The sequence below is a fragment of the Aplosporella prunicola genome (genome assembly GCF_010093885.1).
Source record: "Aplosporella prunicola CBS 121167 unplaced genomic scaffold K452scaffold_8, whole genome shotgun sequence".
Taxonomy (NCBI): domain Eukaryota; kingdom Fungi; phylum Ascomycota; class Dothideomycetes; order Botryosphaeriales; family Aplosporellaceae; genus Aplosporella; species Aplosporella prunicola.
Genome location: NW_022983536.1, coordinates 726,606 through 751,667, shown reverse-complemented (window position 1 = coordinate 751,667; position 25,062 = coordinate 726,606). Strand labels below are relative to the sequence as shown.

Below are 25,062 nucleotides of genomic sequence, written 5' to 3'. Positions count from 1 at the left end.
AGTCAATAACCCAGCGGGCCCAGGAGAACAGCAACTGACCGCCCGTGAGCGTGGAGACTCGCTGACCGCTCGAGATATATACAAAAAGACACCTCAACCGCTCCCCCGCACCCCATCCATTCCCTCTTCTTTCCTCTCCTTTGATCCTTTTGCTCCAAGCTTTTCCGCGACCCACAGTCACCATGGCGGCGCAATCCGGCTACAGCAACCCGCTGAAGAAGTTCAAGTAGGCCCCGCCAGCCCCGCTATCGCTGCTACGGAGCTCCCAACTGACTTTTGGCGCACAGGTTGGTGTTTCTGGGCGAGCAGAGCGGTATGCTCCAGCCTACGCTGTCTACTGCATCTCGACGACGACAAGGCTAATACTCCCACGCCGCAGTCGGCAAGACGTCGTTAATCACGCGCTTCATGTACGACTCGTTCGACAACATGTATCAGGCGACAATTGGCATCGACTTTTTGTCAAAGGTGCGCCGCCCAAGAGACACGCCATCGTGCATTGAGCTAAACATGCGCCATGCAGACCATGTACCTCGAGGACCGCACCGTCCGGTTACAGCTTTGGGATACCGCCGGTCAGGAGCGTTTCCGCAGTTTGATTCCCTCGTACATCCGCGATTCGAGCGTTGCCGTCGTCGTCTACGACATCTCCAGTAAAAATCCCCTTTTCCCACGACCCAACGCCATCCCCCACCCACCCCCACCATCCCGCTGACCCAGCAATCTAGACCGCAAATCCTTCGAGAACACCCGGAAATGGGTCGACGACGTGCGCGGCGAGCGCGGTAACGACGTCATCATTGTCTTGGTCGGCAACAAGACCGACTTGAACGACAAGCGCGAGGTCACGACGGCGCAGGGCGAGGACGAGGCTAAGAAGAACAACCTCATGTTCATCGAGACCAGCGCCAAGGTCGGCCACAACGTCAAGACGCTGTTCAGGCGCATTGCGCAGGCGTTGCCGGGCATGGAGGGCGAGGGCCAGCAGCAGCCAAGCCAAAGTAAGTCTCTTCGCTCCCCGCTGCCTTTGTCGTGCTGGCAGGCTAACGCGCGCAGTGATCGACGTCAATGTCAACCCGAACCCACCCGAGGAGGGCCAGGGCTGCGCCTGCTAAATTCCCCCCGTCTCGTTTCGATTTCGAACGATTTATTTCGGATGTTGTATAAACTCGCATGCGGCGTGTTTATTCTGTAAATGCCCCTCTAATGTCTCCGCCCGGCCCGTCCGCCCGGACACCGGGCCTATCGTTGCAAGCACGGCGTTTTCGGTGAGTCGAACAGGATATAGGTGGCTGGCGGCCATGGTAGCGGATAACTCGTTGGGGTGTACGAATTGTATGACTAGTACGTAGTACGCCATGAAGACATTTTACGTTAGAACGAGATGCTTTCGTCAAGTCTTAAATTTGTGAAGATAGTAGAGTCGCGTTTAATCAACTGGGAAGGCGCCAGCGGCTGCTTGTTCGGCAGTCGCGTCCCATCATCCGCCTGCACAACCGTCCCCTCCCCCATCTATGCCAAGATGCCCGCAGCGAGCCTTTTGAAAACCCTTCCCCAGACTCCAGCAGGTGCGCAGTGTATATACAGTGGTGTACAGGAAGGTGTAAATGGCACTTGCGCCGACGCGCCCCAGGCGCCGTTACACATGAGTAAAAAATGAGCTAGTAAGAAGCTGCATCTCATCCGGCATTGCAATTCAATTGCCAGGCATGTCTAGTTCGACCAGTCCCGGGAGATTTACTCATCGATGTTCGTGTCGGCCGAGGCGGGCTTACCAATGGGTATCGACTTGTCGTGAGCGATCATCTCGGCGAGGATGTCCAGGATGGGCTAGACGAAGTAAGTATGCTGCCTGGCGCTGAGTGGTCGACCTCGCTACGTACCTTGGGGACGGTCTTGTCATAGATGTTGATCAGCTCCTTGGGCTGAGGGTACACCTTCAGCGCCTTGTAGAAGCACAGCGCGGCGTCAACAGGGTCGGAGCCTGTGGGCGTAGTCTTAGCGATGTCTGCTCAATGGAAGCACGGAAGCTCTCATAATGCCTCACCATCCTGCGTCATTTGCTCGCCGTGCGCGACTTCCTGCATGAAGTAGCCCTCGACCTCCTCCGGATCCCTAGGGAAGCCTTCCTCGTTGGCGCGGTCAACGGCCTGGCGGATCACGATCCGCTGCTGCTGCGCGCCGGCCTCGGCCTCCTCCTTCGCGACCTTGGCCAGCTTCTTGGACTCGCGCTTCAGCGACTTGCGGAACTCGACATCGTTGCGGCGCTTGTAGTCGAAGTAGAAGGCGTACGCGACGAAGCCGGTGATGACGGCGCCGATGGAGGCAACCGCGATGGTCTTGTTGCTGACGGAGTTGGCGGTCGACATTGTGCGAGGAGGTGGTGGGTGGCCGGCGAAAGAGACAATGCCTGTGGACAAGGATCGGAAATGGAGTTGGTGGATTGGGGGAAGTGACGACGCAAGATCGATCTCAGAGGCGAGGGAAGCTGCTGGCCAAAGTAGGTCAAGATTTTGAAACGGCAGCAACCGACGCAATGTCAAGGCCCGTGCCCCGCTCGCACGAGTCAATGACCGTTGACCCGATTGCCCGGCCTGACTCGTGTGCGGCTGGCTCCCGCTGCGCTGCAAGCCAAGCCCGACCTCCATACCCTGGCAAAGGCGGCCATACCTACGTACCTCTGGCCCGCGCCGCGTACCCCTACACCTACATACAGTCTGCCCAATCGTCCCCGCCACCCGGCCACGTCCTTAGACCTTGCAGGCGCAACCACGTATCCACGTCCCTCCCCGCCGGTCGCGTTCGGTTAACTGTCCTTTGCCCGGAGCTGCCTGACGACAAGACCTACACCTCACCTCCCCGCCCCCCGACGACAACCACCACCACACCGCCACAATGGACGACAAAGACCCCAAAGAGAAGACCAGCAGAGGCCTGTCGCTGCGGAAGAAGAAGACGGCCCGCCCCAAAATCAGCGCGCCCAAGCAAATCAGCGGACCCCTCCCCAGCAACCTGCAGCCTGTCACGATACCGGAGGAGTTTCAACGGAAGGCCAGCGCTGCGAGCGGATCGTCTTTAGCAGTTCCACGCGAACGAGGACAGCCTGTTGGAGGAAAGACGTCGGACTTGGTCAAGAAGAGATACTCCACGCGGTTCAATCAGGTCCAAAATGACCAGAGTTCCGCGCCTCCTGTGCCAGCCATGCCCGGCATACCAGATCGCATTCCGCGTGGTCCACCTCCAGTGGAGAAAGATCTACCACTTGTTACCGGACAGAGGATCAAAGTCGATATCAAGACCCTCAGGGACCCCAGCCTGAGGCCCGAGCAGTGTAGGACAGGAACAAAGGCGGTGCTAAGAGGAAGGCTGACGTACGTGGACAGATGTTGCAAACCTTCTCGCCGACGCCTCAGAAGAGGATATCCGGATCTATCAGCAAGACCTACGCAAGGTCAAGAACCGCACTTCGACAGACCTTCAGCATAACGTATACCAAAACCGTACCCAGTTTATCAAGATCAGTAAAGAGGCGGACAAACTCAAGGGCGAAATGCGCACTTTGCGCACGCTCATGTCTGAACTGACGGGCACGCTGGGCCAAGCAACGTCGGCAAGCGGACTCGGCTCCACAGACACCTTGACTGCGCGGAAACAGGCGAACCGCAGCTCTGTGGCTAACCTTGAGGCACTGTGGAATACCCATTTGCAGACGTTGTGGAAGCGCGTCGAAGGATCGCAGAAGTTTTTGCCGGCAACTCCTGGACGTCACATTGTGTACGAGTCTGGCAGATGGGTCGAACTGAACTCTGCAACTTGGAAAACGAAGAGGCGTGTGCATTTGATTTTGCTCAACGATCACTTGCTCATTGCAGCAGAAAAGAAGCGCGAAGCACCGCAAAATCCCAAGGAGGCGAAGCATAAGGATCAGCACACACAGCTGGTAGCTGTCCGATGCTGGCCGCTGCAGGACGTGCAAATGGTGGACTTGGCGACCAAGGCATCAACATCTAAGAGCACTGGCGAAGTGGGAGACCGAGAGAGGAAGCGAGCGGCCGATGCCATTAACGTTCGTGTTGGCTCAGAGTCGTTCACCTTTGCAAACCCTGGACATGATCAGGTGGAAAAGGCGACGTTGCTTTCCTCATTCCGCAAAGCCATGGAAGATTTGAGAAGAACTTTGGAAGCGGAGTCTGAGGAGCGCGGAAAGACGCAAGCCGACGTCAACTACTATGCCATGCGAGACTTGAGCGTCCTGAAAGAAGCAGACCTACTCGAGGGTTTGGGAGACAACGCGGCTCATAACCGCTCCAGCTTGTTTTTGGACGTGGACGGAAAGCGACAGAGCTTACGGTGGGTCGAAAGCCAGCTTGATGAGCTGGATATCAATATCGCTCTGCAACACTTCAAGCAAGCCGTGGAGCAGGTAGACAAATTGGGGCGGATATCTAAGGGCATCAAGGGAAACACCGTTGCGCAGGACATCATCGTCTTCAAGGTCAATGAACGAGCCGCGAAAGTTGCAGGTCTTCTGACAAGGCAACTTCAAGAAACGCATAACTGGCCCACAGCGACGAAGCGCCACGTAGACTGGCTAGTCCAGCTGGGTTTCGAAGACCGAGCCAGAGAAGCATATCTAGAAGCGCGCAGTGGTATTGTCAAGAAGCGCACTCGGTGAGCACGTCCCCCAAGATCTAGAAATCCACTGCGCTAACGCTCAGACGCCAGGCAATGCATCTTCGATGGTGATCTGCACCAGTACATCTACCAGCTCTCCTTCATCTATTTCACCGTCATCCGCAACACGGTCCTGACGTACCAATCGTGCTTCCCAGCGACGTCGATGTCGGCGTGCGTCAAGTGGGCTAAAGAGCACGTTGAGTCGTTCAACGGCATCCTGAGCCGTCAGCTCAGCACTGTCGAGCAGGATAACCCGGTGTGGGTGGAGTGCATGGCGAGGGCGAAGGAGCATGGTGGCATGCTGGCCGATGTGGGCCTGGACTTCAAGGACCTGGTTGGCAAGATAGATAATATGGAGGACTCGGCGATTGGGTTTGGCGGAGGACCCGGGGACGAGGAAGAGCAGGGCTTGGGAATTTCGTAGATGCGTAGAATTTGAAGGTATTTGGGGGAGGAAGAGAATGGAATGGTCGTTTTTGGGATGGTGCAAAGTGTGGTTAAATGTAGGTCGGGTTCCAATTTGACTTTGATAGTTTACACCACGGAGATGGTTGAGCTGTGTTGCTGTATGCTCATGAGGGGGCAACTCAGCAGTTGGGATTATTGCTTTTTGCTTTGACAGCCTATAGTCGATACACGGCGTTGAAGACACCGATAATGTCTTCTGAAGGTATGTTTCCACAATGGGAATAGTTCATGACCTTACTTCACAAACACTCAGCACGATTCTCCTTCACGACAGCCCGTCATCTTTTGGACCCGTTTCTGTCCAGTCGTCCTCTAACACCCTACCGTCACGACACTATTAACAAACCGCCTGCACCTTGCCACAAGTGACGCTTAACAATCATCGTCGACCCCCAAAAGATTTTCTTTCATCACTGTCATTCACCTTCCCCCTTCTAGGTTCTTCTAGATTTTCTTGTCCGCCTGCTGCTTGTCTCCCACCGCAGCTCACCTTAGACACTGCACCTCAACCACGACACCCTCCTCTGAAGACACATCAACAGCTCAACCAAGCTTCTTCAAGCTAGCTCGCTCAAGAGTTCTGGTTCGCGTCTGAGCTAACACCAAGCACGATGCCTACCGACACAGACAACGTCAAGTTTCTGCTTCTATGCATGGAACACGGTGGTGCAAGCACAGTACGCTTCACTCCTGTCTCTGCAACATGAAAGTCTCAACAGAACTAACCCGTCTCACAGACTGACCACGCCGCCGTCGCAGCGGCCTTGAACATCACGGCCGGAGCCTCCAACAAACGCCTTAGTCGCCTTCGTATTGCCGCTGCGGATGGCAAGCCTGCAGACAAGGCCGCCGTGGAGTTCCTGTATCAATGCTACAAGGCCAGCAACGTTGGCAAGGTAAGTCGCCGTCGTTGTCTTTTCCTCTCTTCTTCTTGTCACATCTCGTCTTGTGATGGATGGGTCGAGGCGAGGTGAAGTGAGGTAAAGTGAGGTGAAATGAGATTACTTAACAGCACGATTGACAACGTGAACTAGGTCGACCACAAGGCCGTCGGCGAGGCCTTTGACATCAAGCCTGGTGCGTCGTCCAAGCGCTTCTCGCGTCTCAAGGATGCGCTGGAGAAAGGCAACTACAGTGGGACTGGTGACAAGGGAGAGTCCAAGGGCACCACGTCGGCTAAGGGCAAGGGAAAATCCAGCGCCGCCACCGCCGACGGCAATGATACTACGCCCACGACTAAGGCTGCCAGTGCGAGCAAGCGCAAGAGAGCAAACGTCACGGATACGGACGACGAGGAAACCTCGATTAAGCCAGAGACGGCCGATGATGTCGCTGCCACCACCACTGCCGCCTCGACTGGCCGCAAGAAGACGTCTTCGACGCAAAAGCAGTCAGCGAGCAAGAAGCAAAAGACCAGCGCCAACAAGAGCGAGGCAACCCTCGACACCAAGCCCAAGCGCTCCCCTATCAAGCGCGAGGAAGAAGAGCACGCCCACTCCCACCAGCAGGCCAAGCCCACCACCAGATCCGGCAACACCTCCGGCTACGAAGCCGACGAGTCTTCCGCGACCGAAGAGGTCGACGTCGTAGGCGTGCCCGCCGTCCCGCCCAACACAGCCGCCGCAACCGCCTTCCCCACACCCACCAGCACAAGCGAAGACACAGTCATCAACACCTACAGCGCCGACCAAGTCCAAGGCCAAAGCCACGGCCACCCGTCTCACGACAACAACGCTTCGCACGCCACCAGCGCAGCCAACCACGCCTACCCCAACGCGCCCTACACCAGCAAAGCGCCCAGCGCGTACGCAAACAGCGGCACGTACGCCACGGCCGCGTCCCAGCCGCAAGCCAAGACGCAGACCCAGTCGCAGACCCAGACGCAAGCCCATCCCCGCGCCGCAACCACAAGCAAGAAAGCCGCTCTCGCCCCTCACCCCGTCTACCACACTGGCTACAGCGACGCTGCCGCCGACCCCCGCCGCAGCATCGACTACCCCCAGGGCGCCGGCTCCGTGTATCCCCGTCGCCACAGCCTCGCGGACGCGTTTCGTGGCGCTCTGAGCGAGCGTGGCGAGAGCGCTGAGCGTGCTGAGCTGGACGCCGCGCAGCAGAGTATGCAGCAGGGCATACAGTACGAGCAGACGGCACAGCTGGAGCCAGAGGAGCCGGAGGAGCAGGGCTTCTTCGCCGACGCGTTTGCTGCTGGCAGAGTTGTTGTGGGGGACGTGAGCAGTGAGAGCAGCGAGGGTGGTGGTGATGATGATGGGTACGGTGCGTATTTTGAGGGTAGGGATTCGGTTTAGTTGGCGGTGGCTGGGTTGCTGGGTACGGATACGTCGTCTAGGTACTCTTTGGCTCTGCTGATTATTCTGGGATTCTTGGGGTTGGCAATGGTGATGGTTTTGCAATTTTGCGGTTTTGCGGTTTTGTGGATGAGGTTGCTGATGGGTGGGTGGGGAGTGAGTGAGGGGGTGCTGGGTATGAGACGGGCGTCCGTACTCATGGTTTACCTAGCAGAGCTACGGAGCGGAGTGGATGTGGAGTGATGGGATACACGGCCAGACACGGACAGATAGACAGCTTTACGATACGATACGAGCAGACAAGCAGACAAGCCAGGATGCTTTGTTCTGAATCTACGACTTCTTGCTTCTTTCTCGTCCCTGATGTGCGTGGGCGTTCCCTTTATGGCGATGGCCCATTGGATAGATAAGGTGCTACGCCATACCCACCCACTGTACAGCCGAGCCCACCACCATCGCCCACTATCCTCCTCTATCCTTTCCCTGCCTCTTTCACTGCGTCACAGACCCTGTGTATACGGTGATACAGACGGTTGTGCAGCGCGTGCATGGTGCGCACGTGCTACTACAGTGCTGCTGCGTGGTGCGAGAGAAGCAGCGCTGGCGGGAGTGGCGTACGCGCAGGTTTTGTCGACGCGTGGAGTGGGTGGGTGGGTGGATGGCTTGCTTAGGCGACGTGTTTCTGCCATATGGGATGGCTGGCCTTCTTGCGACAGATGTATGCACCTAGTACTCAGACAGCCGTCATTCGGCGTCTCGACTAACAACAGCGCATCACTCGCTCTCAGGCTCATCGTCAAGCATGCCGCCCATAAACGCATTCTGCTCGGCCTCGGTCCTCGCCGGCCCAGCGCCCGTGAGCGCATCTGCTAGCCCCGCGCTGCTGTCCCCGCGCGCTCGCCGCATGCTGGTTTTCGCGCGCCGGATCGCCTCTTCCTCGGCTTTGCGGATGGTGCCCGACACGCGCACGACGTGGATGACGCAGTCTTGACTGATGGGGGCGGGGAGGCGCGAGAGCATGGTTAGCGCGGCCCAGACGAGGCGGTAGTGGTCGCGCGCGACGCGGATGATGGCGGTGGAGGTTGCGGGGGAGAGGTATTTTACTGTTGCGCGTGTTAGATATATATATATATATATATATATATATGGTATAGACGTACTGGTTAGGGTGCCGCTGGTCATGCCGGCGCCATAGTCGCCAAATTGCTCGGCGATGGCGTCGCGGATTACTTTTACGAGGTAGCCGGGGGTGAGCTTGTCGGAGCTGGGCTGGTGGAACTGGACGGCGGGAGGGAGGTCGGGGGCAGTAGTTGCGGCCGATGGGTAGAGGAAGTCGACGAGCAGGTAGCGGTGCTTGAGGCGGACCATGATTGCGGTGGTGGAGAGTTGAGCGAACCCATGAAATGTTGTCGCGCTTGTCGTGCCGCTTAGCGCGCGGGGGCCGCCGTCCACGGTCCGCGCGCCAAGCTAAAGTCCGCGTCAGTGGCGTTAAGTCCGTGTGTAACGGCTGCGGCTGCCTAGCGGCGGCACCTATCGTCATGAACTCCCACGAAGCTTTCAACCCCGCAACTCCAACTCTCACACATCAAACATGACTTCAAGCACTTCCGGAACTCTGGGCAATCCGCTGAGCGCCAGCTCCTTGGCCCTCTTTATGGCCAAGAGCTTGCCCACCGATGCCTCGCCGCAGATCAAGACGCCCTACGATGCCATCACCCTCGCTGCCCATGCTGCCATGATAGCTGTGGGCTTTCGCCTGGTCGGCCTGGGAGAGGACCACAAGATCGGTATTGTCTTCACTTCCTCTCCTGCATGCGTGTATTCTAACAAGCCCGCAGAAGCAAGCTCAGAGGCCGCGGCGCCACATGCGCTGCCAGCTGAATGGAACACCTCATCCTCTTACGCCTTCCGCTATGCCCACGACCAGTCATCAATGGAATACCTCGTCAAAGTGAACCGCCTAGGCAAAAAAGCCGTCATCCTCGCCATCGGCCTCGGCGACGACAAAACCGCCTCTTTCGAAGTCGTCGCGCAAGACTACATCTCTGAGTCGAACCTGCCGGCGACACCACTGTCCTCGTCCTCCGACTCAGCCGTCGAAGCCGCCACCCAGGCCATCCAAAACGTCTTCATCTCCCCCGGCCGCCTCAGCGACCTCGGCTCCCTCTTCAAAATCAGCGTGATCCAGAAACTCGCCCCAGGCATCCGCAAAGAAGGCTACGAGGAGAGCGCCTCGTCGCCCACAGCAGCGGACTATTCCTCGGGCCGCCGCGGCCAAGCCCCGCCCCGTATGGGCCCCGACGACATCCCTCCACACGACCCCCTCCGCGACGACCCTATCGACCCGCGCCCCGCGCGCCCCCGCCCCTTCGACGACGCCCTCGCGGACCCGCCTCCGCGCCACCCCCTCCCGGCCGGCGACTTCCCTCCGCCCGGCTTCGAGGACGAGCTCGAGGTCCACAGGCCTCCGCGCGGGGGCGCGCCGCTGCGCTCGCCGCTCGCCGGCGGCTACGGCGACGCGGACCTCTATCCGGCGGGCTTGGGGCCGCGGGACCCGATGGCGTGGGGAGGAGGCATCGGTGGCGGCGTCAGGGGCGGTGGCGGCATGCACCCGACGTTTGACGATCCGCTGTTTGCGGGCAGCGGGGGAAGGGGGAGAGGCGGCTTGCAGGCTCCGCCCGGCGCGAGGTATGATCCTGTTGATCCCGGGGATGAGATGCAAGACTCTCGGGGCGTGCCGAGGTTCCCCGGCGGGGGTATCGGAGGCGGGTTCGGAGGCGGAATGGGCGGGATGCCCCCTAACCCATTCGGCGGCTTCGGGGGCCGAGATTTCTTGTAAGCCGACAGGCTTCAACTGTTAAAGTGGATGGGTAGTGAGAGAGTGGTGATGGGCTGTTGACGATGGTTACGACAGTTATAGCGATAATTAGTACTCCTAACTTGAGCAGTGAATACCGAGAAAGTATGAACGGCGAGCTGAAACACTTCCACTCAGCCACTCGCTCACTGATGATCAGTTAATCGGTTAGCGAAAAACACATCAAGTATAGTAATAACGACAGACATTGACAATGATAATGGCGTTTTTGGGGTAGGCTATACTGGGGAGGGAAATCGGGAAATATAGTACTTTGCAGATCACGTATACGATCGATTATGGGAATGAGTGATGCTGACTCGGTGGTTATTTGCTGGCTGCGTCTTGTGTGGGTTTGCTCATTGGCGTTGCTTTGGGTTTCGTTGTTGGTTGCTTGATTTCTTTGTTCTTTTTTTTTTTTCTTTTTTTTTTTTTTTTTTTTTTGGTCATACATGGCATTAGACTTTTGTTTGGTACTGCGCCATAAACATGCAGACGCATGGGAAGAAGAAGAAGAAAGTGGTGTATTCATGACTTTTGTATTTCCTTTAAAATGACTACTTTTCCCACGACGATGGGCTGTTCTCCTCTCGTTCGTTGCCCGTGTGTGCTTGAATGTGATGTCCTTAACGCCTACGCTATGCAACGGACTGCTGTGTCCTTTTTTTCTGACCCTTCCCTGAAGGTGAGCCTTGCGCCATGCCATGCCCCTGCTTTTGGAAGCAATGTTCTGCTCGCGTCGCACCGCTTCTCCACGCACAATGAATGGCATATCCCTACGCCGCCACCATCTCCACATCCGCAGCACCAGCACCTCCAACCTTTCCCCCCGCCGCCGCTTCGGCCGGGAACTTGCGCGCCGCAGCCTCGCGCACCGCCTCGGCGAGCACGGCCTGCGCGCCCACCGCGGCCTCAACCGCCTTCTCCACGAGCGCGTCGCCATGCTCGCCTGCGTCGCCCTTGAGCCAGAGTTCCGTGATCTCGTCGCGGCCGGGGAGGTATGCTACGGCGCAGGCGGCGCGCAGGGCGCGGTGTTCAGCGGGGGAGGGGTCGAGGACGAGGACGCCGTTGTTGTTGTTGTCGTCGTGGACCAAGGCCGCCATGCCGCCCGCCGCAAGGTCGACGCAGTCGATGCCCGCGTCGGCCATGGCTGCGCTAGCGGCCGTGACGCACGCCGCGAGCACGTTCATAGCGGCCCAGCCCTGGCCCTGGGCACGCGCGGCGCCCGTGCTGGCCTCGACAGCGCTGCCGAGCCAGGCGTCCTCTTCGGCTTCCAGCACGGTTACGACGACGTCGACGCCGCTCTTGGGCCACCGCTCCCCCAGCACGATCCCCCGCAGCGCGGCTTCCAGGTGCTGGCCGAGGTCGCGCTCCGCGGCGTCGCGCACGTAGCCCCGGCGGGCGTGCGCGGCAAAGGGCGCGAATTTGAGGGATGCGCTCAGGTGCAGGTATGGCGTGAAGGGCGCGGAGCGCGGCAGTGGGTGTGGGCCGTGCACTGTGCAGGAGAGCTTGAGGCCGGCGGCGCGGAAGGCCAGCGAGGTGGGCGAGTTGGCCGGGGGTGGGAGCTCGAGGTACGCAGAGCCCGAGGCCGAGGGCGTCATGCCGGTTTGGAGGACTGCGAGGAGGAGGGATTGTTAGTGTGGTTTTGGTGGTGTTGGGGAGGCAATGGCTCTGTACAGATCTTGCGCAGCTCGTTGGGCGCGCGACTGCGGACGGGGCGCTGAGGGCGCGGGCCGGAATAGTTGGGGAGGGCAGGGGCGAAGACAGGAGCGCTGGTGCCGCCGCTGGGGGCATTGGTGCGGCGTCGGTCGTTCATGGTGGTGGTGGTGGTGGAATGGAAGTAAAGTTACAATAGGCGGGGACAAATTGGTGGTGAGGTCAGGTCTGCTCCACCGCCGGCCCGTTTCGGCGCCGCCCGCCGCGTTTTTCTGCCACTCAAAACCTTCGCTCCCTCCCGCTTTCTTTTCTCTCCCACAACGCCCGCTCTCTCACTGTAAGTCTCTGCCGCCCTCCCTCCTCGCACCCGCCTCCATTCTTGCAGGAAGAAAACACATCACAACCAGTTCTGGAGATTCCTCCGTGAGCCACGAACAAACATGCACTACCATCTGAATCGCACTCCGCCTCTCGCGCACTGCAAAGCACGCCCGCTCTTCACGCGTCCGTCTCGCTAACACCCGCGACAGGAGCAACTAGACATGGTCTCTCATGGCCACTGCTCGCGACGCATAAGATGGCGACGCGCATGAGGAGACTCTGCAACGCCAGGTTAGTGGTGGAGCAAAAAGCAAGGGCTGCGGGAATATTTCCCGGTGGCCCCACGCTGCAAAGCGTAAGTCCGCCGTCTCGTCTCAAACTCTCACTCTACTATGATGATCGGTTTCAATTATCAGTTCTGCTACTGAACTCTCGTGTGGATACCTTACTACCAAGCTTACCATGTCTGACCCAAACAACTTGACGCATCTATTTTCATCCCACCATTGCGCGTCTCGATCAGTCCGCTAACCACCACCGTCTGATACAGGTTTCTCTTCTTATCTCGCAGAGAGCGACAGTCTCGCGCTGTCTCGGCCCGCCCCCGCCCTCACCTCCACCAGAGAGCATAGCATGACGCGTCGACCTGGCAGCATAGCGTAGCGTAGCCAGCATCTCGGTAAGCCGCCGCCCCGCTCTGTGCTTTTCCGCCCCCAAGCCCTACCCCTCTCTTTTCCCCTCCTCCCCTCTCCTTGCAAAGATGAGCACTTAGTCTATCCATTCAATGAGCCGGCGCGCCGGTCCACCCTCCCGCACCGGACCCGCCTGCCTTTGTGTGGACGGGGAGGATGGTTGTGGAGTTGTTGCCCCCTCAAGGGGGCGGCGTCATGCTGGGCCGCGAGCTGCGGGCTGCGTTGGTCCGTTATGGATTGCGTGGACCCGTGGCCGGCGCGCTGGCATGAGTAAACCGGCTATTCTGATCGCGAGGTTTTAATCTTTCCGTTTTGCTGCTGCGGCGACGAACTTGATTGTGTGAACGGCGCGCTAACGGAATTGTAGGTGGTAGGTATGCTTGTTCCCTCCGTACTGGACTTCGATGCTGGTAGAGCTATCGGCGCAAGGCGGGGAGCAAGAGGTCATTCAAGGTAGGTCCGTAGAGTAGAATAGATGCCTAGCTTCATGGCCGTCTATGTACATGGCATGGACAAAGCCCAACCCAACCGGATCTGCACCGTAGACAGATAGAGAATAATGTCCAAGAATAAAAACAAATAAAAAATAAGCATATACAAGAACCACGGCACCACCCAAACCAGCAGTGACCATCCACTCACTCACTCACCTACTCATCCTCCCTCTCCCTCTCCCTCCGCCTCCCCCTCTCGCCCTCCTCACTACTCCTACGCCCATCCCCATCCCCATCCCCATCTCCCTCAGAACCCGGTCTCAAATACCTCAAATACTGCCGATACTGCTCCTGCTCATGCTCATCCTGCTCCTGCTCCGTCTCCTGCACCACACGCCGCTCCGGCGCATACGCCTCGTACACCTGCGGTTGCTGCTGCTGCTGCTGCTGCTGCTGCTGCTGAGGCAGGCTATGGCTCTGGCTATGGCCCTGACGGTACGGATGGAACGTCTGCGCACCCGCACCTACACCCACGTCCCTCTCTCTCCCTCGCTCACGCTCCCTATCCCGCTCGTGCTGCAGCTGCAGCTGCGCCAGCGAAACCGGCACCGTCGTGTCGTTGCTGCCGGTGCCGCTCGTACTGCCGCCACCAAGACTATCACTGCCACTAGCAGTAGCGCTATTGCTGTTGACGCTGCCGCTGGTGCGCCTCTCGCCCCCCTCCACACCCAGTGCACCCGTCCCATCCCCGCCCATAAGCGCTAGCCCGACGTCCCCAGGCCCGGGCGAGAAGAGCGAGGACCGCCATTCGGGCTGGTGTTGTTGTTGCTGCTGTTGCTGGTGGTGCTGTGGCAGGGCCGCCGCACCCGCACCCGCGCCCGCGCCCGCTTCGATGCGCTCCAGCCGTGCCGTCAGCGCCTGCAGCGCGGCGAGGTTTGCGTGGCCAGCCGAAAAAGGAGGAGGAGGAGGAGGAGGAGGAGGAGGAGGAGGGGGCGGCGCCGCCCAGGTCTCGAGCGCAGAGAGGCGGTGCTCGAGGCGGTGGAGCAGCGCGGTGTCGTCGTAGCGCGTACCCGCGAAGAAGGGGTTCGTGCTGCCATTGAAGTCATTTCCCATTCCCATGGGGTCAGGGGAGCGTGCTGGCCGCGCGGTTGCGAGCGCGGCGGGCCGCGCAAATGGCGAGCCTGACGAGTGCGCGGAGCTGTAGGTTGAGGAGGCGCGCTGGCGCGCGTGTTGCTGCTGCTGCTCTTCTTCCTCGGTGCGCTCCAGGCGCGCCAGCCGTGCCGCCAGCCGCTCCAGTAGTGGGTCGAGCGCGGATTGCTGCCGTGCGGGCGCGGCTTCCAGGTGCGCGAGGCGCGCGTCCAGGCCCAGCAGGATGTCGACGACGCGGTCGAGCTTGGCGGCGGCCGCCGCGGCGTCTTCTGCTGCTGCTGCTGCTGCTGTGGGAGCTGCGGTCGGCGCTGATGTTGCTGTCCCCGCTGCCGCTGCTGCTGCGAGCGCTTGTGGCGGCAGTGGCGGAACGGGCGGTACGTCGTGCAGGGCTGAGGGCTTGACGTGTGCGGGGGCCGGGGACTCCGGGAGCAGGAGGTGGTCTTTTGAGAGCGCGGCCGTGGTGCCGGAGATGGCGCTCTGTGGCTCTGATGGCGGCAGCAGCTGGGCCTCGACGTCGTTGCGGGCTCCTGCGCCCCCGCTGCCGGCGCGGCGTTTTTCGACATCATGGGTGCGGAGCTTGAGGGCGGGGTGGGTGTGGCCGTGGGTGTGGCCGTGGCCGTGCTGTTGGCTGAGCAGCAGGGGCAGCGGCGGCGGCGGCGGCAGGTCGTCAAAGGTTTCTTCTTCGGTGTAGACGCCTGTGCCGCCCGTCGTCGTCGCGCTTGATACGCCTGTCCCTGGCCGGTCGAGCCCGCTCTGTACGCTGTCGTGCTTCTTGCCCGTGAGCAGGATGCCACGCTTGGGCAGCAGTTCGGCGTTCGCGCCCGGCTTGGCTTGGACGACGTAGCTGCCGGGGCCGCGGGCGCCGTTGGGGATGTGGAAGCGGCGGTCTATGCGCAGGAATATGTAGAGGTAGATGACGAGGATCTCGAGCACGAAGTTGAAGACGTAGAAAGCGGCCTTGGAGTAGTATGCCGGGAGGGGCGCGGTAGCACGGCGCACTGGCGGTAGGTATGCCGTCCCGCAGCGGTAGCAGGCGCCTAGAGAGACAATAAATGACGACGTGAGCAGCACGGCCAGCTTCGTGCGCCAGCGGCCCGAGCCGAACTTCTCAATGCGCGTTTTGCGCGGCACGACGAGGCCGAGCACGACGAGCGGGATGGGCAGAAACGCCACAAAGGCAAAGTACGTCGCGACGTACAGCTGGATGTCGCGGTCGATGCGGTGCGTGTTGATGCTGCGGGTGTAAAAGGACTGGACGGTGACGGTGATGACCATGGCCAGCGACGAGATAATGAGGAAGTAGTTGGCCTTGAAGAAGAGCGAGAAGGGCAATGACCAGCCCCAGCGAGGGTGCTGGGCGCGGATGAGGCGCTGCGCGAAGAGCAGGTTGATCACGTAGACGAGCAGCACGCCGGCCGCAACGAATATCTGCGCCGCAATGGCAAGTCGTATATTGCGTGGATTTTTCGCCGACGCGATGCGCAGGCTGCACGTCACGATACGGCACATGCAGAAGCCGAACATGAGCACCGACATGATGAACTTGTGGCCGCGGAAGCGGTTCTTCTGGAAGATGGTCATGTGGCTCGCGGCGCCAACGACATAAAAGGCCAGCAGTACGGCCGTGATGGGGATATCGGGGTTTTCTTGCACCTGCCCGCCAAGCGCCCACGTCTCTGGCGGATAGGGTGCCGAGCGCGGCTGGTGCAGCAGCAGCAGCAGTCAGCAAGGGCCCTCGGAGAATTAACTTTATCGTGCATTTCCATCTTGGGACTTACCGGCGGCGGAGTGCCTTGAGCGGACGCCATGCTCGCAAGTCGAAAAAAGACTTAGGTGTCAACTTTGCTAGCAGAGCAAAGCAGGGAGAAGGAAAGAGGACGACGGAGCACCTGACAAGCAAAGGGGGAGCCCGATAGGCAGGAGGCATATATGAGCAAGCCGATTACATACCTCTAGACACTAGGCTTCGGAGTCCGGAGAGGGGGAGCAAGCTGGCTGATGTAGCTCATCGACAAGCTCCCCTCAGCCGTCAGCCGTGTCGCGCACATGGCGCAGCAGTCAACTTTTGTTGTGTGCGACAGCAAATACTTGTTGTCGTGCGACTAACGGCGTGTCGGTAGCCACAGACCTTCCACCTCGGCCGAGCGACAGATGCATGTCTTGCGCTTGCCGTCATGCGCACCATCACCACCTTCCACCTTCCTCTGAAACCCCGCTCGCCCTGCGTATTAATAGAAACCAGCACGCGCGCCACCTTCCACAGCTGAGATCGCGCGACGCGAAACTAGTTTCATTCGTAAGCTAGGTAGGCAAGCCATCCGCGTGTAACATCCATCGCGCAGCCAGCCGTGTGGACCTGTCAATGCCAGTCGCAAGCCTTAATAATAATCAGTCAAAAGCAACAACTGGAATGTTCGGTGGGTTGAAATGCAGCCATAAATGTATTCCCGAGTGGTCATGACACGATGTTGGTTTGGTCCTCCCCACCAACATACACAGGTCCGTCGGCAAGTCAGCTGTACACTTTTGATGACCGCCACAACGACCAACGGCTGGACTTCTCCCGGCCTGACATGAGCTGATATCAGGTGTACGGAAGTCGATTTCTCCTGCTGCGTAAATAACAGTAGGTAATTTTTATTTTCGGTCAATTCTCTAGAAGCCATTGCTAGTGCTGACGAGGCCGTCTTCTTCGCAAAGTTGAATGCGGGGCACTAGTCGTAAGGCGCCTGTGCGGACCGTTGCCGTAGCTCTTCTCCGTCTAGTTCATGACATTGCACCGTCTCATGCGCTTCAGGTGGCAATGGAAGACCAGATTGTCTAGCAAAGAGATTATACCCATATCTCCGTTGATGATATCTTTCATAAATCCCGACTTCTCGATAAAATCAAGAACGGAGGCGATCGAAACTTGCGTTGTCTTTATACCTAGAGGACGAGAGGCAGCCTTTGCGGCCAAAAGGCGGCTTGGACGTGAGAGCATCGACGAGCGGAGTGAACTGGAATTGTTCCTTTTTACGGTGGATATTGGTCCGCGCTGGTTGGCCCACTTCTCACCCTCCAAATGCCAGATGATGGCAACGGCGATGGTCTTGATTAGCTCGGCGCCAATTGCGCATGCACGTATATGTGCGGTCCAGGTGCTCGATAACCGTGACCGGCTCGAGGCGCTTACCCTCTAGTCTAGCAATTTGAGCAATTTGTTGATGACCGTCTAGCTGAAGTTGAAGTCCACCGACAGGGCTAATGCTAACCGTTTTGGATGTATATTTTGAGATGACTGTAATTGGTCATCGCTTCCCTAATCAAGGTCATAATCTTCGGTAACTTGGTTATTGTAGGCTTTATGAGTCCGTTCGTTGTTGTTAGGAGTCGTAGCAGGTGTCATGGTCCTAGTTAACGGTAGAGATAACATGGGACACAGGTTCGACCTCACCAAAGGCGACGAACTTGACAATGAATCGTTTACGTTTAGTTGTACCTGCCTAGCATGTTGAAGTAGAGGATCGCCTCGTTTTGGAGGAACCGACGGTACGGGAGAAAGTGATGAGATCTGTTGCACCCGGGTGAGCGTGCTTGGAGAGGCAAGGTCACGACCCTGTGAAACAAAAGCTGACTGTTTGTCGGAAACCACCCGGAGACTTTTGGAGATAGTGGCCAATGGACCTCGTCGTCCGCGTCGTTTTGTTTGCTTAAACGGCACAGACCGCTCTTGGCCAGTGAAACTGTCTGAACCATGTCGAGATAGCCAGGCATTGTAATTCGCCTTGCGATTCGCCTCCCGTGGTAGCTTGAACATGGTCAATTCTGGTCGTTTATCAGCTGACGGCTTAGGTAGCTTTATCATGTTCTTCAAGCTGCTGAGCCGCGCCTTAGGGCTGACGGAATGTGCTGTGCCGCGGCCCCGGAGTGACCTTTTCCCTTGTGGGACATCAGCCTCCTCAATCGGGTCGCTTGGCTGAGAGTAGGCGGCCGCCTTGTCGTAGGCATGCGAATCCTACGCGGCGAGACCCTGTTAGTATGAGGGGAAGGCTATTATTCTACGCCGCACTCACGTCAGCTGCCACGTCTGCTTCGACGTCTACATATACTGAGGGGACGAGCGGGAGCTGGCCGCGGGGGAGTCGTCGTTTCTTTTTCGCCGGTTTCGCCGCGACGTCGCCATTGGACACGACAGGTGCCGGGGAGTGGGAGCCATGTTCCGACGCGGCCTTTTCGATGGGCGGACCCTTTCTCTGGTCGGACAAACGGGGGCTCTGGTCGGCGCGACGATGGGCGTTGGTGAGGTCGACATTTGACTGCAGGTTGACTGGCTGACGTGGATCGGAAAAGATTAGCGGATCGACGGACGAGGTCAGAGATGGGCGGCGACAGCGCCGTGGCCTGGGAGCCGGTGGCCGTGGCGTCCTCTGCCGCCTTGACGTCTCCGGGACCAGCATCACCCAGCGGGTCGGGACGGCAGCGCGGCTGGCGGGTAGTCTGGCGCGGCTGGCGGCAAAAGGGGATCGCTCCCAGACGCCTGCCGCGCGCAGTCGCGTACCGCGTCAAACAGACGCGCTCGTCTAGCGCGATGAACTGGCGTGCCCACACTGACAGGCATTATGTGGATCACTCGCGGTAAGACGAAGAAAATCTTGACGCCCGGGTCTGCCTGTCGTCGAGCATTGCAATCTCCGTCCTCATGGCGCCCAGGAAGCAAGCAAACATGGCGAAGGCCTCGCAGGTTACACCTCCCAGCGCCACGCCGCCGCAGCCCACGACGCCGTCCATTGTCTCCAAGCTACCAGACGTGCCCGAAATCAATGACAACGACTCCTTCGGCGAGCTGGCCCGGAAGCTGTCCTTGTAAGTGTGCATCTCTGCCCGTCTCATAAAGACATGACGTTGCTTGTTTCGGTCGGTGGCTGCGGTACTAGCCGCCTATTGGTGCTACCTACGTACTACCTACCCGGCTGGACCCTGGAGCAAGGCATCCCGTGACGACACGCCTTCCATCGTGCAGCCAGCCTTGCATTCATCGCAGACACTGATACACCATGCCAGTTACTTTGTCGAGGCCGTCACTACGCCCCTTACGTTTGACAAGCTTCTCAAAAGTCCCAACATCGAAAGCCTGCAGCCCTTGATCGATTGGCTCTCGACCGATGCCCACCACCCGGCCATTGTGGCCGCCCTGCTCGCCCTCAGTGGCCATTTCGCCGCCGCCGAGGTTATCGACAACCGCGGCGTCAACCTAGCTCGCGGCCATGCTTGCGAGGTTGTCGCCTGGCAATTTGTCATTAACCTTTCCGAGCGAGAGGTCATCGATTTCCTCTTGTATGAGCTTCCGCCCAACGCCAAAGACGTCGATGACCCGAGGCACCCGAGACACGATCCCGAGGCGCAGAATGGCAAGGATGCAAAGACAGCTGGCAAAACCAAATCAGTAGGAAAGCCAACGGCGGGGCCGTCTATCGGACCGTCAGCCGGGAAGCCATCCAATGGTAACACGGACGAGAGTACGCCTCTATTGTCCAAGGACCAGGGTCAGCCTGGCAGCCTCGATGTCTCTGAGCCGGCAGTGCATTTCGCGGATGACCAGGATGGATCAACCTATTTTGGTACCGACCATGTGTTGCATGAGAACGAGATGACGGACGCCGAGCAATTCGAACATCAGTTTGAGTCACTGAATGCTCTCGAGATTGCCGCCGTCTCTAATGCGAAGAAGTTCCTCATGCAGCAGATTGTGCAGGACGTCATCAACGGTATCTGGCATGGTAACATTGTGTTCTGGGAGAGTCTGAGTGTACGCTCCAAGAAGGTGCCCAAGCTCTACAACAAGCAGTAAGTCAGCAAAACAGTCACTCAGATCTGGCCTGTCCGGCCTGAGGCGTCTTCAAACCTTCGTAGCTAACGGAAACGACACAGCAAAACCGACCCGTATTGTCGCCTGCGCGTTCCTCGCTACATCAAAACATTCGAAGTTGTCTTCTTTATTGTCTTCCTTGCTTTGTACTACGCTGTTCTGATCGAGCGACCGTTGCATTACATCAATGCGACCGAGATTGCTTTGTACGTGTTTATCGCGAGCTTCACCTACGACGAGTGTAAGTCATTGAACGCTATAGTATGGCAAGATACTTACAAAGTTGTAGTGAGCGAATTCTATGATGCCGGCGAACTGTTCTACATTACGGATTTCTGGAGTTGGTGGGACCTGTCAATCATAGCCATTGGAATCTCGTTTATTGTACTCCGTGAGTTTTTTCTTCCTTGACCTAGATTGCACCCTCATGCAAGTCGGCTGTGCTAACGACTGGTGTGCTGCAGGCATTGTCGGTGTGACGAGAGAGTCCGATCATCTCATCAAGATAGCATTCGACATTTTGTCACTGGAAGCAATCTTTTTGGTCCCGCGGTGAGTGCAGCTTGCAGGACACCGGTGACCGGTGGCTGTGTGCTGATGTCGTGGCTTGCAGTATCTTCTCCATACTCAGTCTCAACCCTTACTTTGGTACTTTGGTGAGTTTCGACTCATCTGCAGCGCGTTTCAGCTGACTGACCGGTATAGCTACCCTGTCTCAAGGAAATGGTAAGCGTTGACCGGTGGTCGCATTGACCGACTTTTCTGACCGGAAAATAGGCGAAGCAATTTGCCAAGTTTATGAGCATCGTCGTCATGGCTTATTTCGGTATGGACTCTACGCACAGAAAGATCCCGGGAACGGAGCTTCCTGATGTGACCGACCAGCTGAACTAATTGCGGCGCATCTTAGGGTTTCTCTCAACAATGACTCTGCTTGCGCGGGGTAACCTTCAGATCAACGACGTCGCCTGGGTCTCGATGAAAGTCTTCTTTGGGTAGGTGACAATGAAGCGCCTGCATGCATTGCTCTCGGCTAACGGACATAGTAGGGCGGGTGTTGTTGGATTTGTAAGTAATCCCGTTTTTTCGTCCGAGAGGCGACTCTCCGGATTTGGGAATAGCGGCTAATTAAAACTTCTAGGACGCGGCAAATGACATGTAAGAGTGGAGCCCTCGGCGTGTTGGTCGCGGATTGCTAACCGACTCCAGTTCGCCATACTTGGGTTTGCCCGTGATGGTTGGTAAAGGCGCAGCAAGCGTGATTGACATATGCTGACGTTGATGCAGTTGGTGTTTGTTTGCATGACGAATATTCTCTTGATCACTACGATGACCAGCTTCATCGGTACCAGTTTAACTAAGGTGGGTGTTGCTGTTGGTGTGCGGTGAAGCCGTTGGCGCTTAGAGCTTGCATAAAGCCCTTGTTCTGATCCCAACCGCCCCCGGCCTGCGCGAATTTGGTTGGCTGACGTGGTTCGATGCAGGTTTTGGACTCCTCTAGAGAGGAATATCTTTATGTGTATGAACATGGGCCTGCAAGGCGTCCTCAAGGGAGCCCCGCTAATATTGTACCAGTTACTCGATCTACGTCCTCGAGGCCTCCACATCCGACCGACTGACATATTTCTTCCCACCACTCGTAAGTCCACCCAACCACACCAGCGTGTTGGCGCCTAAGCGCCAGACGACATGGATGAGTGCCGCGCAATAAAGGCCGCGCCGCACGGCGCTTACCACCGCATATGTGACATGAAGATGCAGCCGCGCCTGAAGATAAGTGTGGTGGCGCACGTGTCAAGTATGGCGGTGCAGGCGTGGCGGAGCATCAGCATGGGGCACGCGATTCGGCGACGCCGCACACCAGCCACAAATAGGGCTGTATAGCCCAGTAAGGACTCTTAGCTGACAGATGAATGACAGAACCTGTTGCCGTTGGTGCTGCTGCGGCCGCTGGGATTGGTGGCACCGGCAGAAAAGCTCCGAGCGGCGCGCATCCTGCTGCTCAAGGTCACGCACGCCCCGTACGTTGCTGTGATCTGGCTGTACGAGAACGGCGGGCAGTACATGGCTCAGACCCCGTCGCTGCGCGGGTCGCTTGCATCCTCGAAGCGGACAGCTGCAGCAGACACCCCGGGCAAGAGTGGCGCGAAGCCTCGGTCGTTCAAGTCGTCGCTCAAGGCGCCGCGGACGGCGTTGTTTGGGCGGAGCGGAAAGTGGCCGGGGTTGGGGCACAAGAACCGGGGCTCTACGGCCGGAGCGAGCGAGGTGCTTGCCCTGAGGGCTCAGGTTGCGCAGCTCCAGGCGCAGGTGGCCGAGAGGCAGGGGCAGAAATGAAGGCGCGGGTGGGACCAGTGCGGGCAACGGTGCGCAATGCGTTTAGCAGCGTGGAGCGCGGAGCTGGGCCGTGCCCGGCTAAGAGCGGTGCGGAGAGGGCTTTGACGGGCTCGGTTTGGAAGCGAAGATCATGCTTCGCGCAGCAGATCAGCAAATTGGACGCGAGAGCAATAGTCCTGTGCGGTTAAGCCTGTGAGTTGGGGCACTAAGATTCGGTCCGCCCACCGTGGGCGGGAGTGTAGGGGAACCTTCATCTTGGGCCCCGCTAGTGACTGGCACCCTGGACCTCTACCCTTCAACGAGATCCCTTTACCGCTTGCCGTGCCTGCCACCCCCCCAAGTCTGCCTTGTATCCCATGCCCCCCTCCCCCCACACCGCCCCAATGTAGCAGAAAATACTATCTCCAGCGTCCCAGCAGAAGGGTTACCCAAGACCACGCTTTGGATATATATCCCTTGGCTTTCTGCTCGCCTGCCACTCTTTCTCCCCGGATCTCCTTAACACCACATCCTCCAATCCCCACCCGACTGAAGAAGTACAAAAAACATTAAAAGAAAGAAAAAGCAAATAATCGTTCGTCATCACCGGTCCAAAATACCATCATGATTGTGGAAGCTTCCACTCCGCGCTGCTCCGTCTCTCCTTACCCGCCACGCAACTGTGGCCAGCCGACTCCTTACCAGCATCCCGCCATCTACCCATCGCCCGCAAAGTCCGAGGTGGACCAGTCAGCCTACATGCAAACAGATGCTCTCGGTCTCGCCTACTACCACCCGCAGCCGTCACTTCCCAACCAAGCCATGTATCCTCTATCCCCGAACCCCTCGGAAGCAACATGGACGCCCCCGACCCACCTGGTGGAGGAGGACTATCCTCCTTTTGAAAGAATGTCAGTGCCTTGGCAGCACCAATATGTCCCTTACCCTCCAGACGCTCTGGACCACAACCGGCAGTCTCCCATCTACTCAGACGGTAGCCTGGTTTCCCAGCGTTCCTCAGTATCCTCGACGTATGATCCTTCGCTCTACTCCCAGGACGGCTCCGAATCCGCGTTCAACGGCCCAATCAAGCTCGAACCTCAGGCTGAGTGGCAGAGCAGCGACGACGAACCCAACTATGCGTACGGACAACAGGCACTCACCGTTTCGCCGGACCGGCTGGCCTCGTCAGGATACCCAGTGGCTCAGGCGACAACGCAGTGCCCGACGCCCTTTGAGGAACTCCCGCCGTTCGAGGCTCCGGCGAAGGAAATGAGCGCCGAGGACAAGGCGGAATTCAACACGGACATCAGCAGGACGCGGACGAGGAGGCTCACAACACTCGCCAACGCCAAAGACCGATGCGAGGTGTGCGGGACGCTGTTCTCGCGGCACTACAACCACAAGGCACACATGGAGACGCACGACCCCAACCGACAACTGAAGCACCGGTGCCCGCGGCACACATGCAACAGGGCGTTTAACCGGAACACCGACCTCGAGAGGCATGAGAACACAGTGGGTAGCTCCTATTCGCGAGAGAGAGAAGGCGGACGGGCTGACGAAGATTATGCAGGTTCATCTCAAGAAGAAGGACTGGAAGTGCGTGCAATGCGGGAACATGTTTGGGCGCAAAGATACACTGAGAAGGTAAGTAGGGTAGGATCCGGGTTGAGACAGGTTCGGGCTAACGTGGCGCGCGTGGCAGGCATGCAGAGGACGGGTGCGCCAAGCGTAAAGCAGTCAAGCTGCAGGCGGGCGCACGCGGCGGAAGGAGCTGCCTGGCGCTCAGGCAGCGGGGGGGATAGGTATTGGTAATAGGGTCGGTGGGCGGCATGTTTGCGTCATTCATTGCATTCTGCGACTGGGAGGTTGGTTTCATCGTCAGGCGTCAACGGGAAGGAAGGGAGGGGGTGGCCACGTCGTCGTTAGTACCTCTAGTGTGAGTTAGTTATGGAGTTGATTGAGAGAAGTTAGTTTGCACGCGGTGCCTGGGAGTGGCGGGGGCTTTTTTTTGGGGGCCGTTGACGGGCATTGAAAGTCGACTGTCGGGCGAAAAAAGAGGCAGGTCCAGCGGGGTCTCAGCGGCAAGCGGGCGGGCGCGAACGGGCGGCGAACGGGCTACAGCCGCGCTCGAGACAGGGCCTTATCTGGCTCGGGACTTGAGGGAAGTGGGCCTGAGGGTCCTTCTTTTCTCTCTCGTCACCTCACACTCTCTTCAACATCGCTCCTTGCGATCGACCGTACCAGTGCCCCGTTCGCCGGTTCGGCGACGATACTTGATTCTTGTCTCGGCGCCGCGCCCTGCATGCACCACCGCACCACCTCCCGCGATGTTATG

The 25,062-nt window shown here is 58.5% G+C and overlaps 11 protein-coding genes across 11 annotated transcripts; 6 read left to right on the top strand and 5 right to left on the bottom strand.

The window, feature by feature from the left end:
* Positions 1–19: 19 nt before the first annotated feature.
* Positions 20–1,384, top strand: K452DRAFT_247273 (uncharacterized protein). Its single transcript, XM_033538051.1, has 6 exons — positions 20–226; positions 288–313; positions 380–468; positions 524–653; positions 729–1,001; positions 1,057–1,384. Exons 1-6 carry the CDS (start codon positions 183–185, stop codon positions 1,113–1,115), a joined length of 621 nt encoding a protein of 206 aa, XP_033399534.1. The 5' UTR covers positions 20–182; the 3' UTR covers positions 1,116–1,384.
* Positions 1,385–1,386: 2 nt separating this feature from the next.
* Positions 1,387–2,496, bottom strand: K452DRAFT_357429 (uncharacterized protein). Its single transcript, XM_033546117.1, has 3 exons — positions 2,048–2,496; positions 1,884–1,984; positions 1,387–1,830 (listed from the first exon to the last, which is right to left on the bottom strand). Exons 1-3 carry the CDS (start codon positions 2,367–2,369, stop codon positions 1,738–1,740), a joined length of 516 nt encoding a protein of 171 aa, XP_033399533.1. The 5' UTR covers positions 2,370–2,496; the 3' UTR covers positions 1,387–1,737.
* Positions 2,497–2,799: 303 nt separating this feature from the next.
* K452DRAFT_268237 (uncharacterized protein) lies at positions 2,800–5,320 on the top strand. The gene is made up of 3 exons (XM_033538878.1): positions 2,800–3,331; positions 3,384–4,671; positions 4,726–5,320. Exons 1-3 carry the CDS (start codon positions 2,896–2,898, stop codon positions 5,099–5,101), a joined length of 2,100 nt encoding a protein of 699 aa, XP_033399532.1. The 5' UTR covers positions 2,800–2,895; the 3' UTR covers positions 5,102–5,320.
* Positions 5,321–5,756: 436 nt separating this feature from the next.
* K452DRAFT_317255 (uncharacterized protein) lies at positions 5,757–7,742 on the top strand (the record flags this gene model as incomplete). The annotated part of the gene is made up of 3 exons (XM_033544046.1): positions 5,757–5,822; positions 5,883–6,041; positions 6,180–7,742. The coding sequence occupies 3 exons, from the start codon at positions 5,757–5,759 to the stop codon at positions 7,449–7,451; spliced, it is 1,497 nt and encodes a 498-aa protein (XP_033399531.1). The 3' UTR covers positions 7,452–7,742.
* Position 7,743: 1 nt separating this feature from the next.
* K452DRAFT_317254 (uncharacterized protein) lies at positions 7,744–8,819 on the bottom strand (the record flags this gene model as incomplete). The annotated part of the gene is made up of 2 exons (XM_033544045.1): positions 7,744–8,554; positions 8,612–8,819. 2 exons carry the CDS (start codon positions 8,817–8,819, stop codon positions 8,226–8,228), a joined length of 537 nt encoding a protein of 178 aa, XP_033399530.1. The 3' UTR covers positions 7,744–8,225.
* A 171-nt stretch (positions 8,820–8,990) lies between these two features.
* K452DRAFT_247260 (uncharacterized protein) lies at positions 8,991–10,752 on the top strand. The gene is made up of 2 exons (XM_033538050.1): positions 8,991–9,238; positions 9,290–10,752. Exons 1-2 carry the CDS (start codon positions 9,043–9,045, stop codon positions 10,288–10,290), a joined length of 1,197 nt encoding a protein of 398 aa, XP_033399529.1. The 5' UTR covers positions 8,991–9,042; the 3' UTR covers positions 10,291–10,752.
* An 80-nt stretch (positions 10,753–10,832) lies between these two features.
* On the bottom strand, positions 10,833–12,138 carry K452DRAFT_285855 (uncharacterized protein). Its single transcript, XM_033540179.1, has 2 exons — positions 11,986–12,138; positions 10,833–11,923 (listed from the first exon to the last, which is right to left on the bottom strand). The coding sequence occupies exons 1-2, from the start codon at positions 12,122–12,124 to the stop codon at positions 11,085–11,087; spliced, it is 978 nt and encodes a 325-aa protein (XP_033399528.1). The 5' UTR covers positions 12,125–12,138; the 3' UTR covers positions 10,833–11,084.
* A 1,315-nt stretch (positions 12,139–13,453) lies between these two features.
* K452DRAFT_162969 (uncharacterized protein) lies at positions 13,454–16,515 on the bottom strand. Its single transcript, XM_033535691.1, has 2 exons — positions 16,339–16,515; positions 13,454–16,261 (listed from the first exon to the last, which is right to left on the bottom strand). Exons 1-2 carry the CDS (start codon positions 16,366–16,368, stop codon positions 13,628–13,630), a joined length of 2,664 nt encoding a protein of 887 aa, XP_033399527.1. The 5' UTR covers positions 16,369–16,515; the 3' UTR covers positions 13,454–13,627.
* A 1,286-nt stretch (positions 16,516–17,801) lies between these two features.
* K452DRAFT_162832 (uncharacterized protein) lies at positions 17,802–19,083 on the bottom strand. The gene is made up of 2 exons (XM_033535689.1): positions 18,616–19,083; positions 17,802–18,557 (listed from the first exon to the last, which is right to left on the bottom strand). The coding sequence occupies exons 1-2, from the start codon at positions 18,997–18,999 to the stop codon at positions 17,862–17,864; spliced, it is 1,080 nt and encodes a 359-aa protein (XP_033399526.1). The 5' UTR covers positions 19,000–19,083; the 3' UTR covers positions 17,802–17,861.
* K452DRAFT_285849 (uncharacterized protein) lies at positions 18,907–23,021 on the top strand. The gene is made up of 16 exons (XM_033540178.1): positions 18,907–19,405; positions 19,604–20,386; positions 20,471–20,649; positions 20,698–20,799; positions 20,873–20,960; positions 21,022–21,064; positions 21,114–21,134; positions 21,186–21,234; positions 21,319–21,403; positions 21,455–21,476; positions 21,550–21,566; positions 21,618–21,645; positions 21,696–21,770; positions 21,893–21,927; positions 21,984–22,047; positions 22,329–23,021. The coding sequence occupies exons 1-16, from the start codon at positions 19,266–19,268 to the stop codon at positions 22,740–22,742; spliced, it is 2,145 nt and encodes a 714-aa protein (XP_033399525.1). The 5' UTR covers positions 18,907–19,265; the 3' UTR covers positions 22,743–23,021.
* Positions 23,022–23,993: 972 nt separating this feature from the next.
* On the top strand, positions 23,994–24,375 carry K452DRAFT_224416 (uncharacterized protein; the record flags this gene model as incomplete). The annotated part of the gene is made up of 2 exons (XM_033536685.1): positions 23,994–24,239; positions 24,298–24,375. 2 exons carry the CDS (start codon positions 23,994–23,996, stop codon positions 24,373–24,375), a joined length of 324 nt encoding a protein of 107 aa, XP_033399524.1.
* Positions 24,376–25,062: the final 687 nt, after the last annotated feature.

Bases quoted from the DNA above. Each gene is read 5' to 3' on its own strand.
- K452DRAFT_247273 (XM_033538051.1), top strand. From the start codon at position 183: ATGGCGGCGCAATCCGGCTACAGCAACCCGCTGAAGAAGTTCAA. The intron at 469-523 runs GTGCGCCGCCCA...TGCGCCATGCAG, and splicing joins GCATCGACTTTTTGTCAAAG to ACCATGTACCTCGAGGACCG. The intron at 654-728 runs GTAAAAATCCCC...CCAGCAATCTAG, and splicing joins CGTCGTCTACGACATCTCCA to ACCGCAAATCCTTCGAGAAC.
- K452DRAFT_357429 (XM_033546117.1), bottom strand. From the start codon at position 2,369: ATGTCGACCGCCAACTCCGTCAGCAACAAGACCATCGCGGTTGCCTCC. The intron at 1,985-2,047 runs GTGAGGCATTAT...CTACGCCCACAG, and splicing joins CGAGCAAATGACGCAGGATG to GCTCCGACCCTGTTGACGCC. The intron at 1,831-1,883 runs GTACGTAGCGAG...TACTTCGTCTAG, and splicing joins ATGACAAGACCGTCCCCAAG to CCCATCCTGGACATCCTCGC.
- K452DRAFT_268237 (XM_033538878.1), top strand. From the start codon at position 2,896: ATGGACGACAAAGACCCCAAAGAGAAGACCAGCAGAGGCCTGTCGCTG. The intron at 3,332-3,383 runs GTAGGACAGGAA...GTACGTGGACAG, and splicing joins CAGCCTGAGGCCCGAGCAGT to ATGTTGCAAACCTTCTCGCC. The intron at 4,672-4,725 runs GTGAGCACGTCC...CTCAGACGCCAG, and splicing joins ATTGTCAAGAAGCGCACTCG to GCAATGCATCTTCGATGGTG.
- K452DRAFT_247260 (XM_033538050.1), top strand. From the start codon at position 9,043: ATGACTTCAAGCACTTCCGGAACTCTGGGCAATCCGCTGAGCGCCAGC. The intron at 9,239-9,289 runs GTATTGTCTTCA...ACAAGCCCGCAG, and splicing joins GGGAGAGGACCACAAGATCG to AAGCAAGCTCAGAGGCCGCG.
- K452DRAFT_285855 (XM_033540179.1), bottom strand. From the start codon at position 12,124: ATGAACGACCGACGCCGCACCAATGCCCCCAGCGGCGGCACCAGCGCT. The intron at 11,924-11,985 runs GTACAGAGCCAT...TCCTCCTCGCAG, and splicing joins CAACGAGCTGCGCAAGATCT to TCCTCCAAACCGGCATGACG.
- K452DRAFT_162969 (XM_033535691.1), bottom strand. From the start codon at position 16,368: ATGGCGTCCGCTCAAGGCACTCCGCCGCCG. The intron at 16,262-16,338 runs GTAAGTCCCAAG...CTGCTGCACCAG, and splicing joins CTCAAGGCACTCCGCCGCCG to CCGCGCTCGGCACCCTATCC.
- K452DRAFT_162832 (XM_033535689.1), bottom strand. From the start codon at position 18,999: ATGCTGGTCCCGGAGACGTCAAGGCGGCAGAGGACGCCACGGCCACCG. The intron at 18,558-18,615 runs GTGAGTGCGGCG...CTCGCCGCGTAG, and splicing joins AAGCAGACGTGGCAGCTGAC to GATTCGCATGCCTACGACAA.
- K452DRAFT_285849 (XM_033540178.1), top strand. From the start codon at position 19,266: ATGGCGAAGGCCTCGCAGGTTACACCTCCCAGCGCCACGCCGCCGCAG. The intron at 21,065-21,113 runs GTGAGTTTCGAC...TGACCGGTATAG, and splicing joins ACCCTTACTTTGGTACTTTG to CTACCCTGTCTCAAGGAAAT. The intron at 22,048-22,328 runs GTAAGTCCACCC...GATGAATGACAG, and splicing joins CATATTTCTTCCCACCACTC to AACCTGTTGCCGTTGGTGCT.